General features: G+C 42.1%; 1 protein-coding gene across 4 annotated transcripts in view; it reads left to right on the top strand.

Moving 5' to 3' along the window:
- The window catches only part of NFATC2 (nuclear factor of activated T cells 2), a 202,036-nt gene that overhangs the window by 134,268 nt on the left and 51,835 nt on the right, over positions 1-15,933 (top strand). For all 4 annotated transcript variants that reach the window (XM_063958976.1, XM_063958975.1, XM_063958973.1 and 1 more), the window contains 3 exons: positions 1,640-1,695; positions 3,730-3,856; positions 7,097-7,744. In XM_063958976.1, the coding sequence (XP_063815046.1) occupies positions 1,640-1,695; positions 3,730-3,856; positions 7,097-7,744 (831 nt within the window). The remainder of the gene's footprint in view (positions 1-1,639; positions 1,696-3,729; positions 3,857-7,096; positions 7,745-15,933) is intronic.

Genomic DNA, 15,933 nt, shown 5'->3' with positions numbered 1-15,933 from the left:
ATTCCTTCAGCCTGTGGCAAAAATTTTTCCATATGTTATTTTTGGATGATTCCATTCAGGTTTTACTGTAACAATTGAAATGTAATGTCTACCAGCAAATTGCGGATTGTCAAGCATTGCGTGTACCTTACTAGTATTGGAAATACTGTGTCGTGTGTGCACAAGAAACATATCTTCCCATAATCACTCCCATATCTTAAAAATACTTAGATCTCTCAAGTCTTTGAAAATGTGACATATCTTTATAAAAGTTAATAGTAGCTATTTGTAGGAGTCTCAATGCTGTGCCCAAATGAGCTTAGCACAGTGACATATGCGAGTCTTAGGCTGGACAGATACTAGCCATTATGGTGAGTGAAGCTTGGGATGCATAGCAATACACTGGCTCTGACTTACATCAAGTAGTCACTCATAGCTACCAGCAGTTATAAGAGCTAGTTATCTCCAGGGTGTCACATGGAGCATGTCAGGGCTGTTACTGAGCACGCTAATGTTACTATTTCAACCATGGTGGCTGCAGCGGCTCTAAGCAGCTAATTGTTTTGTGAAAGATGGTGTTCCTGCTCCAGTAATATTAGTCAGTGCTCATTGTATGGCAGACTCCAGAAGATGTGCACTGGCTTTTATACAGTGGAGGGGGGTAGTTGTGGCTGGTATACTTTTGAAGGGCACTGGCATACCAAGGGGAGAACAGTGCTGGTTAGCTGAATATAATATGCAGGGCATTTGGACTGTATAAATAATTTTTCATAATACCAATAATCTTAGCTGCTGATATACAGAATTTACTTGCAGTAAACAAAGTTCAAACTAGCAGAAATTTCCAACCTTTATAAGGATTATTATACTATACAGTTCTGTAGGATATGGACATATATGTCTTGGCCTGGGTGTAATTGTAGCCGACTTAATCAGGGTGGGATATGCCAAGTATCTAGTTTAGACTGAGAGAACCAATACATTAATAAATTGAAGTAGCTCTAAAATACAGCTGTAGTTTGCGCAATAAAATTAGTTTGTCATCCATATACAGTAAATGGGAAATTGGCCATTTACCCTATCCACCTTGGAAGTAGAGATACATATCGTTACCATGAACAAATTAAAGCGGGGCAGGAGAAGACCCCAGCAACAAATACAATGGCTGAGAGACGGCTGTTACTGTGAATTCTTGCTGGTTGGGCATTGTGTATATGGTCACAGATCATTTGGGTTTGGTGACTGATAGATGTACTGAGGACAGCCACAGGTAACCCCATTCTGGTGCAACACTAACTTGTTGCCGTGCCATAAGATGGAGTGGGAAAACCCCCAAGAGGTGAATTCTCTCTTCAGTGCTAAGGAGATGTTGAGAGGCTAGTGGTTGGCAATGCCTGTGGGAAGATGGCACATATTGGATGCAAAAAAAGAAGTTTCTGGAGGCTGGAACCGGGATTGGTCAAGAACAAGCTGAATAGCACGTCAAGGCCAGGGGAATTTCTTTCAATACAATATTGTTTATCAGTAGACCGAAGCTCCAGTGATTTACATAGTAAGTCAGGAGTATGAGGTTTAAGTAGTTGGATAGTTTAATGCTAGAAAGTGTTAGTATAATATCGTGTTGGATGTCTGACCCATTTTCTCTTCTATGTATCCATAGATGGGCAGCAGATTTGGGAAATGGAAGCCACAGTAGATAAAGACAAAAGTCAGTCTGTAAGTACAATGCAATAATATGTGGTCATAGGACTTGGAGACCCCCCAAACCATAATATACTGTAAATTGTGTTTCACCAGCTAGGAATGTGTCACATTCAAGACACATTATCATGACACTCATTATACACTATCTATATGGTACTTTATATTGTAAGTTTATGCTAAAAAGTCATTGCTTGATAATATCAGTGTTTACATAAGCTTGATATCTCTGATATGCTGTGTCTAGAGAAAGCTTTATGACAGCACACATACTGTATACAAGGAGAGTGCGTTACACATTGTAAATATGCTCCCACTAAATGATATGTAATGATGTAGGAAAGTCACCAGGCAATGCGGAAACAAATGGTTCACTGTCACTTTCCTACAGAGTTCTTTGTCTCTCCCATTCCAGGGGTTCCTCACACTGGGATTGCCTATGATGAAGTTGTATTATTTGGCATTTGTACAGATTGATCTCCCTGATGGGGTGTACTACGGTATGCCGGCGGCCTGGCTCCCGGCGCCCAGCATACCGGCTCCCGAATCCCGACCGCCGGCATACCGACAGCGTGGCAAGCGCAAATGAGCCCCTTGCGGGCTCGCTGCGCTCGCCACACTGTGGGCACAGTGGTGCGCCACGCGTGCCGCGCTATTTATTCTCCCTCCACAAGAGGGAGAAAAAGTGTCGGTATGCCGGCTGTCGGTATTCCAGAGCCGGTATACTGTGCGCCGGGATCCCGACAGCTGGCAAACTGAAGACCACCCCCCTGATGTACAGATGTGCTGGTGACTTGGGTGCCTGCAGTTTATGTTTAGTTCGGTTTTAGGCTGATGACTGCTGAGGAGAAGCTGTTTGGGGCTGTCCCACAGCTGTATTGTGCTAAATGAACTCAGATGACTGCTCAGTCCTAACTCAGAATTGGCTTGATGTGACAAGCAGAGCTTGCATTATCACTACTTAGCCTGTACCCATGCTCACCACCACTCTCATGATGAGCCGTGACCTGACAAGCTGATAGGTAGTGCAGCTCATACGATAGCTGCTGAGCTCCTTAGGTGATCATGTGACAGAATCAGCAGGTAATTTATAGGTAACTGTAAATCCCTCCCCTTTCTGTGCTCATGCATGAACACCGGTCTAACACTGTAGTGACAGTGGTAGGGCTAGCATGGACAGCTGCTTGTCCTACCACCTATTTTTGGTCCAGAGCAATCTTAAATTGCTCCAGTAATATGGTATCCAGCGCTGGAACTCGGGTTTATATTGTCTACCTAAATTTTCACAAAACAACGATTATTAAGATACATTTATATCAGAATTAGGAAATGTTCTATTGGACTATATCATGCTCTATCGGACTAATTCCATCCCTGAAGGATGCGGCCGCAATGTGATTCATAGGTGCAGGCATTGCAGGGGTGGAGTTACGGCGTTGCGGGGGCGGCACTGGGAAAATGGGGGTGGGTCGGGACCGTTTTTGGGGCGGCTGCATAATGTCACATGCAGCCGCTCCAAAAAAGAAAAATTCCCACTGACAGCGCAGCCAGTGGTCAACCTTAGATCCGAGGGGTCCACAATCTAATTGTGGTCGCGTCGGGGGGGCGGTCTCACTCATGCTGGGCGGCCTTGCCCTGTGCTGAAATGAACGCAAATCTGACTGCGTTTGCAGCAATCTGCATTCAGCTCTGAATAACCCCCTGTGTCTTGTATGTTGCATTCAAATAGATAGAGGAAAGTAACAGCTCTATATGATCTTTTGTTTCCTAATTTCAGCACACTAAGGTCCACACTCACATTGTTTTTATACCTACACTATAGGCATGGGCTAGAATATGAGCTTTATTCTACTGCAAACTGTGTTTATATCATGCTCTTCCAAAAAACCTAGTATGAATTATATGTAACATTGGCCATTAGTGCAGGGTTAATGTCCGTAATAGATGTGGTACAGTATGTGCTCTATTCTATTAAGTTCCCATTCTAGGGGTGAACATGAATGTTTTTGGCCTCTAGAGAATGTAACTATCCCTTTCCAACTATGTTAGAGCATGCTGTTTGTGGAGGTGCCGGAATATCGCAACAAGCACATCAGCTCCCCAGTGAAAGTGAATTTCAATGTCATAAATGGAAAAAGGAAAAAGAGCCAGGCCCAGCACTTCACTTACATCCCAGGTAATTAATTATATGGCTGTTAGATGTCTAGTCATAGGATCATCGGGTATGGGTCATTAGGTCCACCACACTTAAGTTGACAGTCTGTAGGTCGATCACTATTAGTCGACATGGTCATTAGGTCGACATGGTCATTAGGTCGACATGGAAACAGGTCGACATGTTTTTAAAAAAAACTTTTTTGGTGTTGTTTTCTTCGTAAAGTGACGGGGGACCCCAGTTAGTGCACCGTGTCTCCTCCCATGGCTCGCTTCGCTCGCCATGCTTTGGGCAAGGTTACTATTCCCAATCGTAGCCCATGTGGATCGTAAAGTATGAAAAAGTTCAATTTTTTTTTCAAAATTAGAAAAACTCATGTCAACCTTTTTCCATGTCGACCTAATGACCATGTCGACCTAATGCATGTCGACCAACAGTGGTCGACCTAATGACTGGATCATCTGCTATGTTGGTTTAATAGATAAAATAACTCCAGGTCCTTGTGCTGATTAGAGCTAGAGTTCAGTGTTTGTGCAAGGGCATATTAAGCCTTTTTTTCACTTTTTATCTTTGCATACTCTCATGCACCGTTACAAATGATCTGATTGTTGGGGTAGTGTATAATGTCTGAGTCATAAGTCAGTTTCTCAGTGTCTGGTTTAACATTTGGTATTCTCATTGTGGACTTCTGTTAAATCTCGTCATTCTGGTTCCACACTGTGAGTCACAATGGTAGTGTATAGCGCATGAGGGTCTAGAGCAGGTCACTGAGCAAGTGATAGGCCATAAATACTGTAATATACAGTATTACAGGAAAACATTCGCTTTGCTCCATGTGCCTAGAATATATTTATATACGGATGTTTGACACCTTCCATAAATGGATTCATTTAATCATACATTTAGCTATGATAAGATAAAAAAGCTCTTACCTACTACAATATAGCCTTTCCAAGGCAAGCCTTTTTCTTTTTTAGCCCTATATGACTAGTTGTGGCACCAGAGATACATACAGTATGGCAGTAACATAATAACACAGGAATTAACAGAGCTCATAAGCGATATATGCTTCCAAAGTATTTATCCCACTGTCATATAAACATCTTTAAATATGATTTATATTTAGCATATTGTACACCACATGTATACAATCAGCAACTGCTAGAATTAAATAGGCACATCCCTATTAGCATGCTGATAGTGAGGATACTTTTATTCTATTCATCAAAAAATATACTGAGGAGATAATTAGTGATTTATGACCCACCATCAGCTGCTATGCAGGGGTTTAAGAGACCTCAGTGCTCAGATCCTCAGTGAAATGAGCTGTAACAGAAAGTCACAGTGAGCATGGAAATGGGCCGCAACAAAACTGCACACATACCTTCAATGCGTTATTCAGAGACAGTCCTGGCCAACTTGCAATTTTGCCTGGTGACCCCCCCCCCCCCCCCCCTCTCCACCCACACATATATACATCGGAGCTCAGGCAAAAACAGGGGAAAAAGAGGTATGGACTCACAGAAAGGCGTGGCTCTGTGAATTCTGTCTTCCCCTTCCCTCACTGTGTCATGCTTTCCACACAGCCTCATCCCCTCTTGTGTTTCTCCAGTCCACACAAGTGTCTCTCCAGGCCCAGTTCCAAAACATTGTTAAAATAGTGCACACTATAGGCGTTTCTATAATGGGTGCAGTGTGTGTGAAAGCAACTTCGTCCTGGGACCCACACCGCACATACTACACCCATATATTACACTTACCACTGGCAGCAGCCCTCCAGTGCGGACATAAATCACTTGGAAAATGGCCGCTGCAGCCATTTCCAAGTGATTTGCGCATGCGCACCTGAGATGTCCCCGGGAACAAGGCATGGGCGCCATGTTCCCGGAGACCTGCACATGCGCAGTAGGCTCTGGCATTATGCCAGTCGAGTCTACTTGCTGCCGGAGAGGAGGGGGGTCTGCAGCAGAGGCAGCACGCGGGTCCCCTCCTCTCTTAAAATGCCCCTGGTGCACACATATAATATCGCTAACAACATGAATGAGTCCCTGCAGACTCGATCACCAGCCCACACACGTGTGTCTCCAGCCACCACACTTACCTTCTTTGATGTCTTCTGGCTGCCTGGTGCTGTCTTCTGGCAACCTGCCGCTGTGGCTCCTCTGCTCTGCCTGTCAAACACACTGTGTTGCAAAAAACACTTTATTGTACCGGTCACCGCTAATGCAATATAGCTACAACGGCTGCAATAAAGCTACAGCCCAAAATTGTTAATTAGAATTTAGATATCCAGCCTGCCTAGATGCCCATAGGCTTTTCAGATGCCCCTAGGCATCTGCCTATACTGCATATGCCTAGGGACGGAACAGGCACTATTAGCACACCATCACCTGTATCGTGATAGCCATATTCCCTTCAGATCAGGTATAAACCAATACCAAAATTCATCATCTAAAACTATATAAGCAATTGATTATCAAATAAAAATGAATGGACACATATAATTGTTTTCCCTTGTGAATTATCTTGGATAGCACCATTAGGCAGACGTGTTTAAATTGCTGGATGTTTGTATTCAGCAATGTAAACGCATGGACCCAAAGTAACAGGTACCATCCCAGGGTATCCGTTCACATGGTCGACCATGTCGACCATTCATACCGGAACCCCATCCCAGCACCTCTGTGGTGTGAGCATAGGAATGGTTAGATCATAATATAGAGGGTAATTTATTAATATATCATCATGTACGTGGCAGTAGTAAATTATGACACTTTAGTGTCTTATTAACAAGCATTTGGTGCTTATTATTACTTATTATTATTAATAATATTATATCCCTTTCACACATGCTTCTGAGAATTTGACAACTGTAGCAAGCCGGAAAATTCCTAAGTCTCAGCCCCAACCCTGGTAAAAAGCAGGGTTGGGGATCCAGGACGAAGTTGCTTTCACACACAGCAAAATCCCAGGATGCTGCACATTCATGTTCATTAACCTAGGATTTTGCTTGTGTGAAAGGGGACTAGTGTGCTATTCGCTGCCTCCAGTTATTTGGATGGTAAAGTTTTATGCTGTGTGCCATCAATTTTCATCATGTTGTGAAGTAATTATTGTTGTAATATACAGTATATGTTATGTTTATTATTTTATAAGTGATGATAGAAAAGTTGAGTGATTACCGGGGTCCGTAGCTGTGTATGTTACTCTATGCAGATGTAATTACTAATAGGAGTTCTGTGCTGTTTTTGACTGTTTCAGTGCCATCTATTAAAACAGAACCTCTTGATGAATATCATTCCATAGTTGGGAGCAGCGCACATACTGGGCTTGGAACAGTGCCACAGAGCTACTACTCCCAGCATCTACTGGGCAGCGATTCTCCCTCCTGCTTGGTGACCAACCTGGTCTCATGTCAGTCTCAAATTCGAGCTGGTCTTCAGTCACCAGATTCCCGATATTCGCAGCAGAATCCTTCTGTCTACCAAAGGAGCAAAAGTCTCAGCCCCAGTCAACTAGGCTATCGGCAGCCTGCCTTGGTGGCTCCACAGATTGCTATTCCAGATGCTCACAGATCTGTTCTTGTCCACACTGGCTCTCCCATCCAGTCTAATGCCAACCCACAGCCATCTCCAGTCATTCAGTATTCTCCCACCAATCACCAGATGAGGTGTGGAAGCCACCAGGAGTTCCAGCATATAATGTGCTCTGACTTCTCTCCAAATCTTACACGACCCAGCCAGGCACAGAGAATGAGTCCCAGTCCGTATCCCACTGTAATCCAGCAGCAGTCCAACAGCCAGCGGCCTCCAAAAAATGGCCACCTGGTCACAGAGCAGAAAGAAATCTCACCCACAGGCATCACCGTTAAGCAGGAACAGAACCTAGATCAGGCCTACCTGGATGATGGTAAGGACCCAAAAATGTTGTGGTTATACTAGAAAAGCCAGTAATTTGTGACTTGCCAAGCTGTGATCTTAGTAAATATGATCTACTTTATTAAACATCTTTTTACTCACTGTATGGCAGAAGTAGGGAATAGGACACCTTACTGCACCCATGTGCAGTATACTTTGTTATGGGTCTACTGTGGCCCTAAACTCACAAAGTCCTTACAGTAAAGTGTACTTTTTAATGTAAAAAAAGACCTAAATGTTTCTCCCCAGTAGTTCTACAAAAAACATTTTGTATATGCGTCATGTAAGCCCATGAGTAATTTACAACACAGATACATTTCTGTGTAATTCTAGATAATATATATGGAAAATAGTTACATTTGGTGATCAACAAATGTTTATCATGTAAAATATAACAATATAATGATGTCACAGGAACTAGTGTGAAAAAAACTGGCCTTGATGACCAGTAACCCTGCCAGTGACAGTACAAATGACTAGAAGAATGATATATGCAACACTTTTGTATTGCATGTGTATTATAATAATGTAACATACAAAGGATATTAGATGTTGCTCTAAGGATTATCTGCATTATCCGGGGTTAATTATTCCTGATTGATTTGATCACAAAAATATCATTAATTGGAAATGATGCTAAGAATTGTTAGGCAGTTTCTCAATGGATTATTCAAATTTGCATTCTCCAAATCAAGGGCGTAGCTACCATAGGTGCAGGGAGTGCAGCTGCTATAGGGCCCAGAGCTGAGAGGGGCCCACCTTCCCTGTCAAAGTTACATGTGTTATATACATTTTTTACCATTAGTAGCTACATAAGGGCCCTTACAAACTTTTCCCTTTGTGCCTATAATATATCCAGTTATGCTCATTGCAAAGTGGTATAAAATTAACAGGAGGTCATCATAATGTTACATAATATGAACTGGGGCGCTGTAAATGTGGCACAATATATGAAGTGGAGGCACTATAGTGTGACATAATATGAACTGGGAGCACTGTATGTCATAATACATACACTGAATTGGGGTTACTGTGTGACATAATGTGTCAGGCAACCCTACAGTGTGACATAACATGAACTAGGCACTACTATGGGGCATAACATTAACTAAGGCACTAGGTACAAAAAAGTAACTAGGGCACTATTTTGGGACATAAAATGAACTGCTGCGGAGAGGTCTCTCTGGAAGCACTGGGACAGGGGCCCCTTCAAAATGTTGCTATGGGGCCCACAAAGTTCTGACTATGCCCCTGCTCCAAATAAAGAAAGTCAATGGACAACAGTGGTGATTTATATAGTGCACAGTGATTATTTTAACTGAGGTTGTAAATAGTTTTAATAAGATTTAAGAATGGCTTATTGTGAACGTAATGAGACATAAAAGCATTATGAAAATTATGTAGATAATTATGTGGTATACTCTAAGGTGGTATCCGGACTCCAGGTCGCCACCAAAAAGGTCGACGCCCCTTAGGTCGACACCAATTGGTCGACACACCTTATATGGACAAAAGGTCGACATGGAAAAGGGTCGACATGAGTTTTTCACATTTTTTTTCAATTTTTTGGACTTTTTCATACTTAACAATCCACGTGGACAACGATTGGGAACGGTAACCTGTGGCGAGCGCAGCGAGGCACCGTGCCCGAAGCATGGCGCGCGAAGCGCGTCATGCGAGGTCACTCTACGAGGTCACTCTACGAAGAAAACAACACAAACCCCCCATCAAAAAATCATGTCGACCCTTTTTCATGTTGACCTTTTGTCCATGTCGACATTTTGTCCATGTTGACCTAAGGTGTGTCGACCTTTTTGGTGTCGACTTGGAGTCCCAGAACCCTCTAAGGTACTTTCCACTGTTGCTATGTAAGCCATTGAAATGTGTCTGTATGGGTAAGTGGTGTAATACCGAGATAATGAGGCATTTAACATGGGATAAATGTTTATTATAATGATAACTTTTGTAAATTGTTTTATAGTGGGTGGAAAATATAAATAAAAATTCAGGAGACAGGAAAGAGGTGTTCCCATCGACATCAATAGAAAGATATGACCCTCAAAATTTAGGAAGTCAGTAATAATGCTTTAGGTGCATTACCTCTCTCCTGAGGTGTGCCCAGTATCACTTTATAGCCCGCTGGTATGTGTGGTGAACCTCCTTGTGTGCCCTGCAGTGGTGGCAATTGTAGGTCAGTGTACCCATTTTATTAACAGGTAAAATTGACATCAAAGTAATTGGCTGGTACTTTAACTCCGTACACTTTATCTCCATCCAAGGCTTATTAAATAGACCCCTAGGTGACTTTTGCTGCTTATCTGAGGCCAATCATTATTATCAATAAGCATGTGTGTCCTACCAAGTTTTATATGCACCGTATACAGTAATATAAATACTCAATGACCATACCATATAGTTGGACCCTCCTGCTGTAATTTGAACTACACCTCCCAGCATGCCCTAAGTATAGCCATAAATATTGCCAATTTCTAGTTACAGCTGCATAGATTAAAAGTCACAAAACAATTATATGTTGGATAAACCTTGCAACACACACCTAAATACACATAAAATAGTTGCTTGCATCAGCATAGATTTGCCGGTATCCAAATAGGTCGGCAGTCAATAGGTTGACACAATATGTTGACATGGCTGAAAGGTCGACAGGTTCACATGGTTGACGTGACAAAGTTTGACACAGCATATGGCAGGCACAAATTTGGGGGATTTTTCTTCTTCATTTTTTTATACTTTACCGTCCATGTGGACTACGATTGGGAACGGTAACCTGGCAAGCAAAGCGATCCATGCAAGGGGACGCAGTACACTATTTGTTCAAGTTCAACTTATGTGCTGAAACCTACAATTTGACACATTAAAAAAAAAACATTTAAAAACTCATGTCAACCTTTCATGTGTCGACCATTTCTTTATCAACCCTTTTCGAATGTCGGCCTTTTATGGTTGACCTAGAAACTGGCTACCTTTTTTTCTGTCTACCTTTTGACCCATAACCAGATTTGCAACTGGTTTACACTGGTTTACATACACGTTGCTATTTATGGCTTGTTTTTGTCATTGTCACTTGAAAAATGCAAACACTTGGTATTTTAGGGAAGTGAGAGCTCACCAAGCAGGACTAACAAGCTGAATTCCCGCAATCACTGAAGATATTTAATGTAACTTTTCTTGCTAAATAAAATGTAATTGGATTGTTAATTGTGTAAGTTGCAGAGTTTCTGCTGTGGCTGATATGTGAACTGTAAATGCAGATAAGGGCCCAACAGCTGCAGGCCACGTCTTGCCAGGGCTGCTCGGGAACAGTGGCACATTGATGGATGCACAAAGTTGTCTCCTTTGTTTCAAAATCCTCCTGGGCACAGTTTTATCTTCAGATGTAAACAGCACTGTATCCATGTGTACTGTAATCCCAACGTCGCAGCCCAGTCCTGCCGGGACCTGAATTTCCTTCTGTTAATTAAGTGTATAATACAGTAATAGCACAGGCTCATCATATGGGAGGAAAAGGTGAATGCAGCTCTGGGAGGTAGGAAAACATGAGGTGCTTAGCTGAAGATTGTATTGGGTCCCTGTATGATTACTTTATAAGGGCTCTTCCTGTGTCCCAATAAGAGTGCAGTATTCTGTTACATCATCCCTTTCTGTGCTGGTTTAGTTTTATACATTCTCTCCTTTTATTTTCTTGGTGAGTTCTGAGATTCTCTGCTTGACTGTTCTGCGTATAAGCATCTCTGACATTGACAAAACCTTGGACTGCCAATAATGGAGTCAGTTAAGCGCATTAGAAAATGTGATTGCTGCAAAAATAGTTGATGGCCTCGAGTTCTGTCTGCGTTGTAACATTCCTGTAGATTATAAGCGTTCTTTCCTTCTGAGAACAAAATATACCACAGAGCTGTTGTATAATGGCTAGATTTGTGTGCTATGGCCCACAGTCAATTGGCATTCATTAGCTCTCTTTCTGGAAAGGTGAATGTTAACTCTTGGTCCTTTTTGGAACATAGCATGGTGGTAGGTGACCTGTGAGAGCAGCACCTGGGGCAGGAAAGGAGACAGCAGCTGAAGTGTTAATACATCAAGACAATAAAATGTTCTGTCAACATTTAATACTCAGTCTGTGTACTAGAAAGGGTATCATTCCTTAACCAGTTCTATACTGGTTTATAGTAAAAAATGTAGGCCTGCCTACACCTGATACTTATGACTCCTCAAGACTGTAGAGGCAGAATGAGTAGGCCAAGCGTGTTCATGCAATGTCGCACATGCAGAAAGCAATCTTGCTTATTTATGCCTGTTAGGGTGGAGGCGTATATGTTTTACACCAGGGCAGGTACAAATACACTCTGACAGTTATGACTTCCCATAAAGTAGACTCATACTGTATGTCACCGATATGTAAGATAATGCAACCGAATACTTGCTGTTAGAGTCTGCAATAGATGTCCGATATATCTCCTTTACAATTGACAGTGAATGGGCTATTTTACCCTTATTGCAAGTTTAGTTTAGCTCTTCTAAAAAAGTTAGATTTTTTTTTTTTTATACCATGCTGACTGTCTGACAAATAAAGCCTGGGGAGAATGCCGCACGGATGCTCCAGCGTCTAACTCAGAATCAGCCCCTTAGTATCAATATAATAGAAAGCAGGGGCGGTCAGGGAAGGAGCGGTACAGTTGGTATAAGGGGTACTGGAGGGTAAGGTAGTGAACTAGTGATACAGGAAGTGTACAGTGAAAGGGGGAGGGGTGAGAATACCATAGCTAATGATTGTCATGGCCGCCAGAATCTGTTAGATGTTGAAGGTACAATTGGGTAGGTAAGAACTAATCCAGGAAAGACTTTTCATATCAATTCCAGTGGCGTGCAGGCTGTGTAGAGGAAAAGGTGGTCAACAGTGTTGAAAGCAGCACAGTGTCATGGAGGAGTATGGAGAGAGAACCGCAATGTAAGCAGTTTTTGTGGAGGCAATTTCAGAGGAAAGTTGCATGTGGAAGCCCAAGTGCAGTGAGTGAAGAAGGGAGTTGAGCAGAGCAGATAATATAGGCAGGTGTACACAAGCTGAGCAAGTAGTTTGGGGGGAAATGTTAACATAATAACACACCATAAATACAATGCTCAAAGAAACTGTACACAGCTTAAGTAACAAACACCATAGACTGGGTAGCACAGATAGCAAAGTTAGGGCAACTCACTTGAACATACAGAGGCAAGTCTACTGCATTCAGTGATCTTGTACCTAACCAGTGGGCAAGCAAACAGTCAGAGTTGCTGAAGGAGAAAAAGACAGGGTTCCAGACTGGGGCACTGGTAACATGGATAGTGCTGGGGTGGAGGGCCCTGCCTATAAGAGCTTACATAGTAAGGGAGAGATAATTGTAGAACGATAAAGTGAAAATAAACTATGTGACTATTTACTTGTAATTACTCTCAAATCATGCTTGAAGGATTTTTACCTATGATTTTATAGTATCGTACAGATGTTTATTATCAGTGCGCTGGGAGCTGCATAGGATCCAGGGCACTGAAAATAAACATCTTTATGTGATTATAAACACAAGGCTGAAAGCACAGAGAGAAGCAAGAAAAAGTATTACATTTATTACAGGTTGCTTCAGGAATGTATACATACAAGCTTGTCAATTAAAGTCATCAGAAAGTGATAAACATAGTTAAGGAATCTTCTGTTCCAGTGCTAAACGCCACGCTTACTTACAAGGCACCAGTTTAACTTATTGCACTTATAGGCTCTACTAGACTACAGTACCATGATGTTTCTCATATATATAATATATATATTTATACCTACTAATGTCTGAGCTCATCCACCACAGTCTTGGAAGTGTTTAAGCAAACATATTCAAGAAAATCGAAAACACTGCAGTTCTGGCACCAATACGATGCACAGTTCCTGTGTCTTTGGCTGGTTTTGGTTTAAATGTAGTGCCTAAGGGTTGGCTTCAAATTTGGTATTTCCTGTGTAGACAACCCACCAAGGACAAGTTGTGTAATGGTCTCATCATGCTACTAATCTATTATTAACCCTCTAATGGTATCCATACCTACATTTTACAGGCTTTATATCTGTACCGGCAGTAGGTGCTACTCTGCAGTCACCACTAAGTACTCATTTAAGAGGCTAAGGGGAAAATTTACTAAGCAGTGATAAGAGCGGAGATGTGAGCCAGTGGAGAAATTTCCCCATCAACCAATCAGCAGCTCTGTATAATTTTATAGTATGCAAATTATAGCTGTAACGTCAGTGCTGATTGGTTGCCATGGGCAACTTCTCCACTGGCTCACTTCTCTGCTCCTATCACTGCTTAGGAAAAAATGTACCCCTAAATCCCCTAGGACTGAGGTTTCATGCCCTCTAGTGGAGAGTTGCAGCATCACAATCCTTATCACGTTAAGTCAATAACACACATTTATGTACTATGAAATTTGCTTTAAGGACACAACCAAATAATGCAAAGGTGATGCTCAGCTCTCAAGCATTGTGTGCAGCAAATCATATCTATATGCTGCACTGATTTTTAACTTCAAATAAACATGTATTGCAAATGACAATATTAGGGATCAAAAATATTCACTTTCTCTAGACCAGGCATGTACAAACTGCAGCCCTCCAGCTGTTGTGAAACTACATATCCCAGCATGCCCTGACACAGTTTTGCTATCAGAAAATGCTAAAGCTGTGTCAGAGCATGCTGGGATGTGTAGTTTCACAACAGCTGGAGGGCCGCAGTTTGGACATGCCTGCTCCAGACGATCCACTGTGTCATCTCATTCTCCATCACTTCATGTCTCTATGCCTTCATTTCTTTGCCTTTTATTGTCGGGTCAGTCTGTATTTTGTTTAGTTCTGACCTCTGCAAGAGACATTTGTACGGCGGTGTTATCCAGTGAGGAGCTTGAAATAAGGATGCAGATATTTGGGGGGGAAAACCATAAGGTTTAATAAACATGTTTTACCAAGGATGCTATGATAAACCTGATTGGACAATTTATTGCTGAAACACCTAGTGACAAAGAGGAATAAAAGATAGTTATTGACCTAATTTCAGTTTGTGTTTTACATCTACTTTACAGTGTAGTTCGTTCCCAATTTTATCCCAGAGTTACTAAATATATCCGTAATGTGGGTGGCGCATTCATTTGTCTTATTGACGTTAGAGTGCAAGCTTTTAAGACATATGACTTTGTCAGGTCTGTCGTTAAAAGCCAGAATAAAGATTCATAATACAGACATTTCGGGACATTGGAGTCTGTTATTGTGGTGGCTAACATTAGTTATATTTTAGCTGCATTAATCAATATTAAATTTAACCAGAGGATCCTTTTGGACAAGTTTTAAGTCCTACACTGGTTATAGGGCGTTCCCGCAATTTGGTTTGCATTGAGAACTTAAGGGCAGATGTATTTAGCCTGGAGAAGTGATAAAGCAGTGATAAGTGCAAGGTTATAACGCACCAGTCAGTCAGCTCCTAACTGTAATGGGGCGTACACATGGAGAGATCCGTTCTTAAAATCTATGCTTAGATTTTAAGCACGGATCTCTCGTGTTATGCCCCACAGTGATAGCGATGTGCGGCCCTGTGCATTGCTATCACCGGTGCTAGATTAGATTGGCTGGGTGAAATGAACCCCCCTCCACCCCCCACTCTCGCTCAGCACACATCGCGCTGTGCTGAGCTTGGGGAGAGATGTGTGCTGAGCGGTCTGCGACAGATTACTCAGCACACATCTCTCCCCGTGTGTACTGCCCTTAAATTTACATATTGGAGCTAATTGGCTGGTGCATCGTAGTAGATGCTTAGTAAATATATATTGCAACTTGCACCATTTCTGTGTAGGGTCATACCTAATATAGAATTGAGGATCTTAATGTATATATTGATGAAGTTGCAGATGTCCACCTTCTAAAAATTGACCAATTAATTTAATGGGTAGGGAAACCCATTGTGTGCACCTCCCATCCCCCTATCTGCATGCACGCTGCCACTGTTCTCCCCACAAATGAATGTTTATTGGTATCTCCGAATGCTGCTGGCAAGCATGACTGTGAGGAGCCCACTCTAAGGACATCACCGACATGCTGAGTGATTCACAGGATCAGAGGGTAAATAAAGCAGCGGGGTGAAGAAAGATGTCCAGGATAGT

The sequence above is a fragment of the Pseudophryne corroboree genome, chromosome 3 (genome assembly GCF_028390025.1).
Source record: "Pseudophryne corroboree isolate aPseCor3 chromosome 3, aPseCor3.hap2, whole genome shotgun sequence".
Taxonomy (NCBI): Eukaryota; Metazoa; Chordata; class Amphibia; order Anura; family Myobatrachidae; genus Pseudophryne; species Pseudophryne corroboree.
Note: the sequence above shows the minus strand (reverse complement) of the source record. Positions and strands in the feature narration are given on the sequence as shown.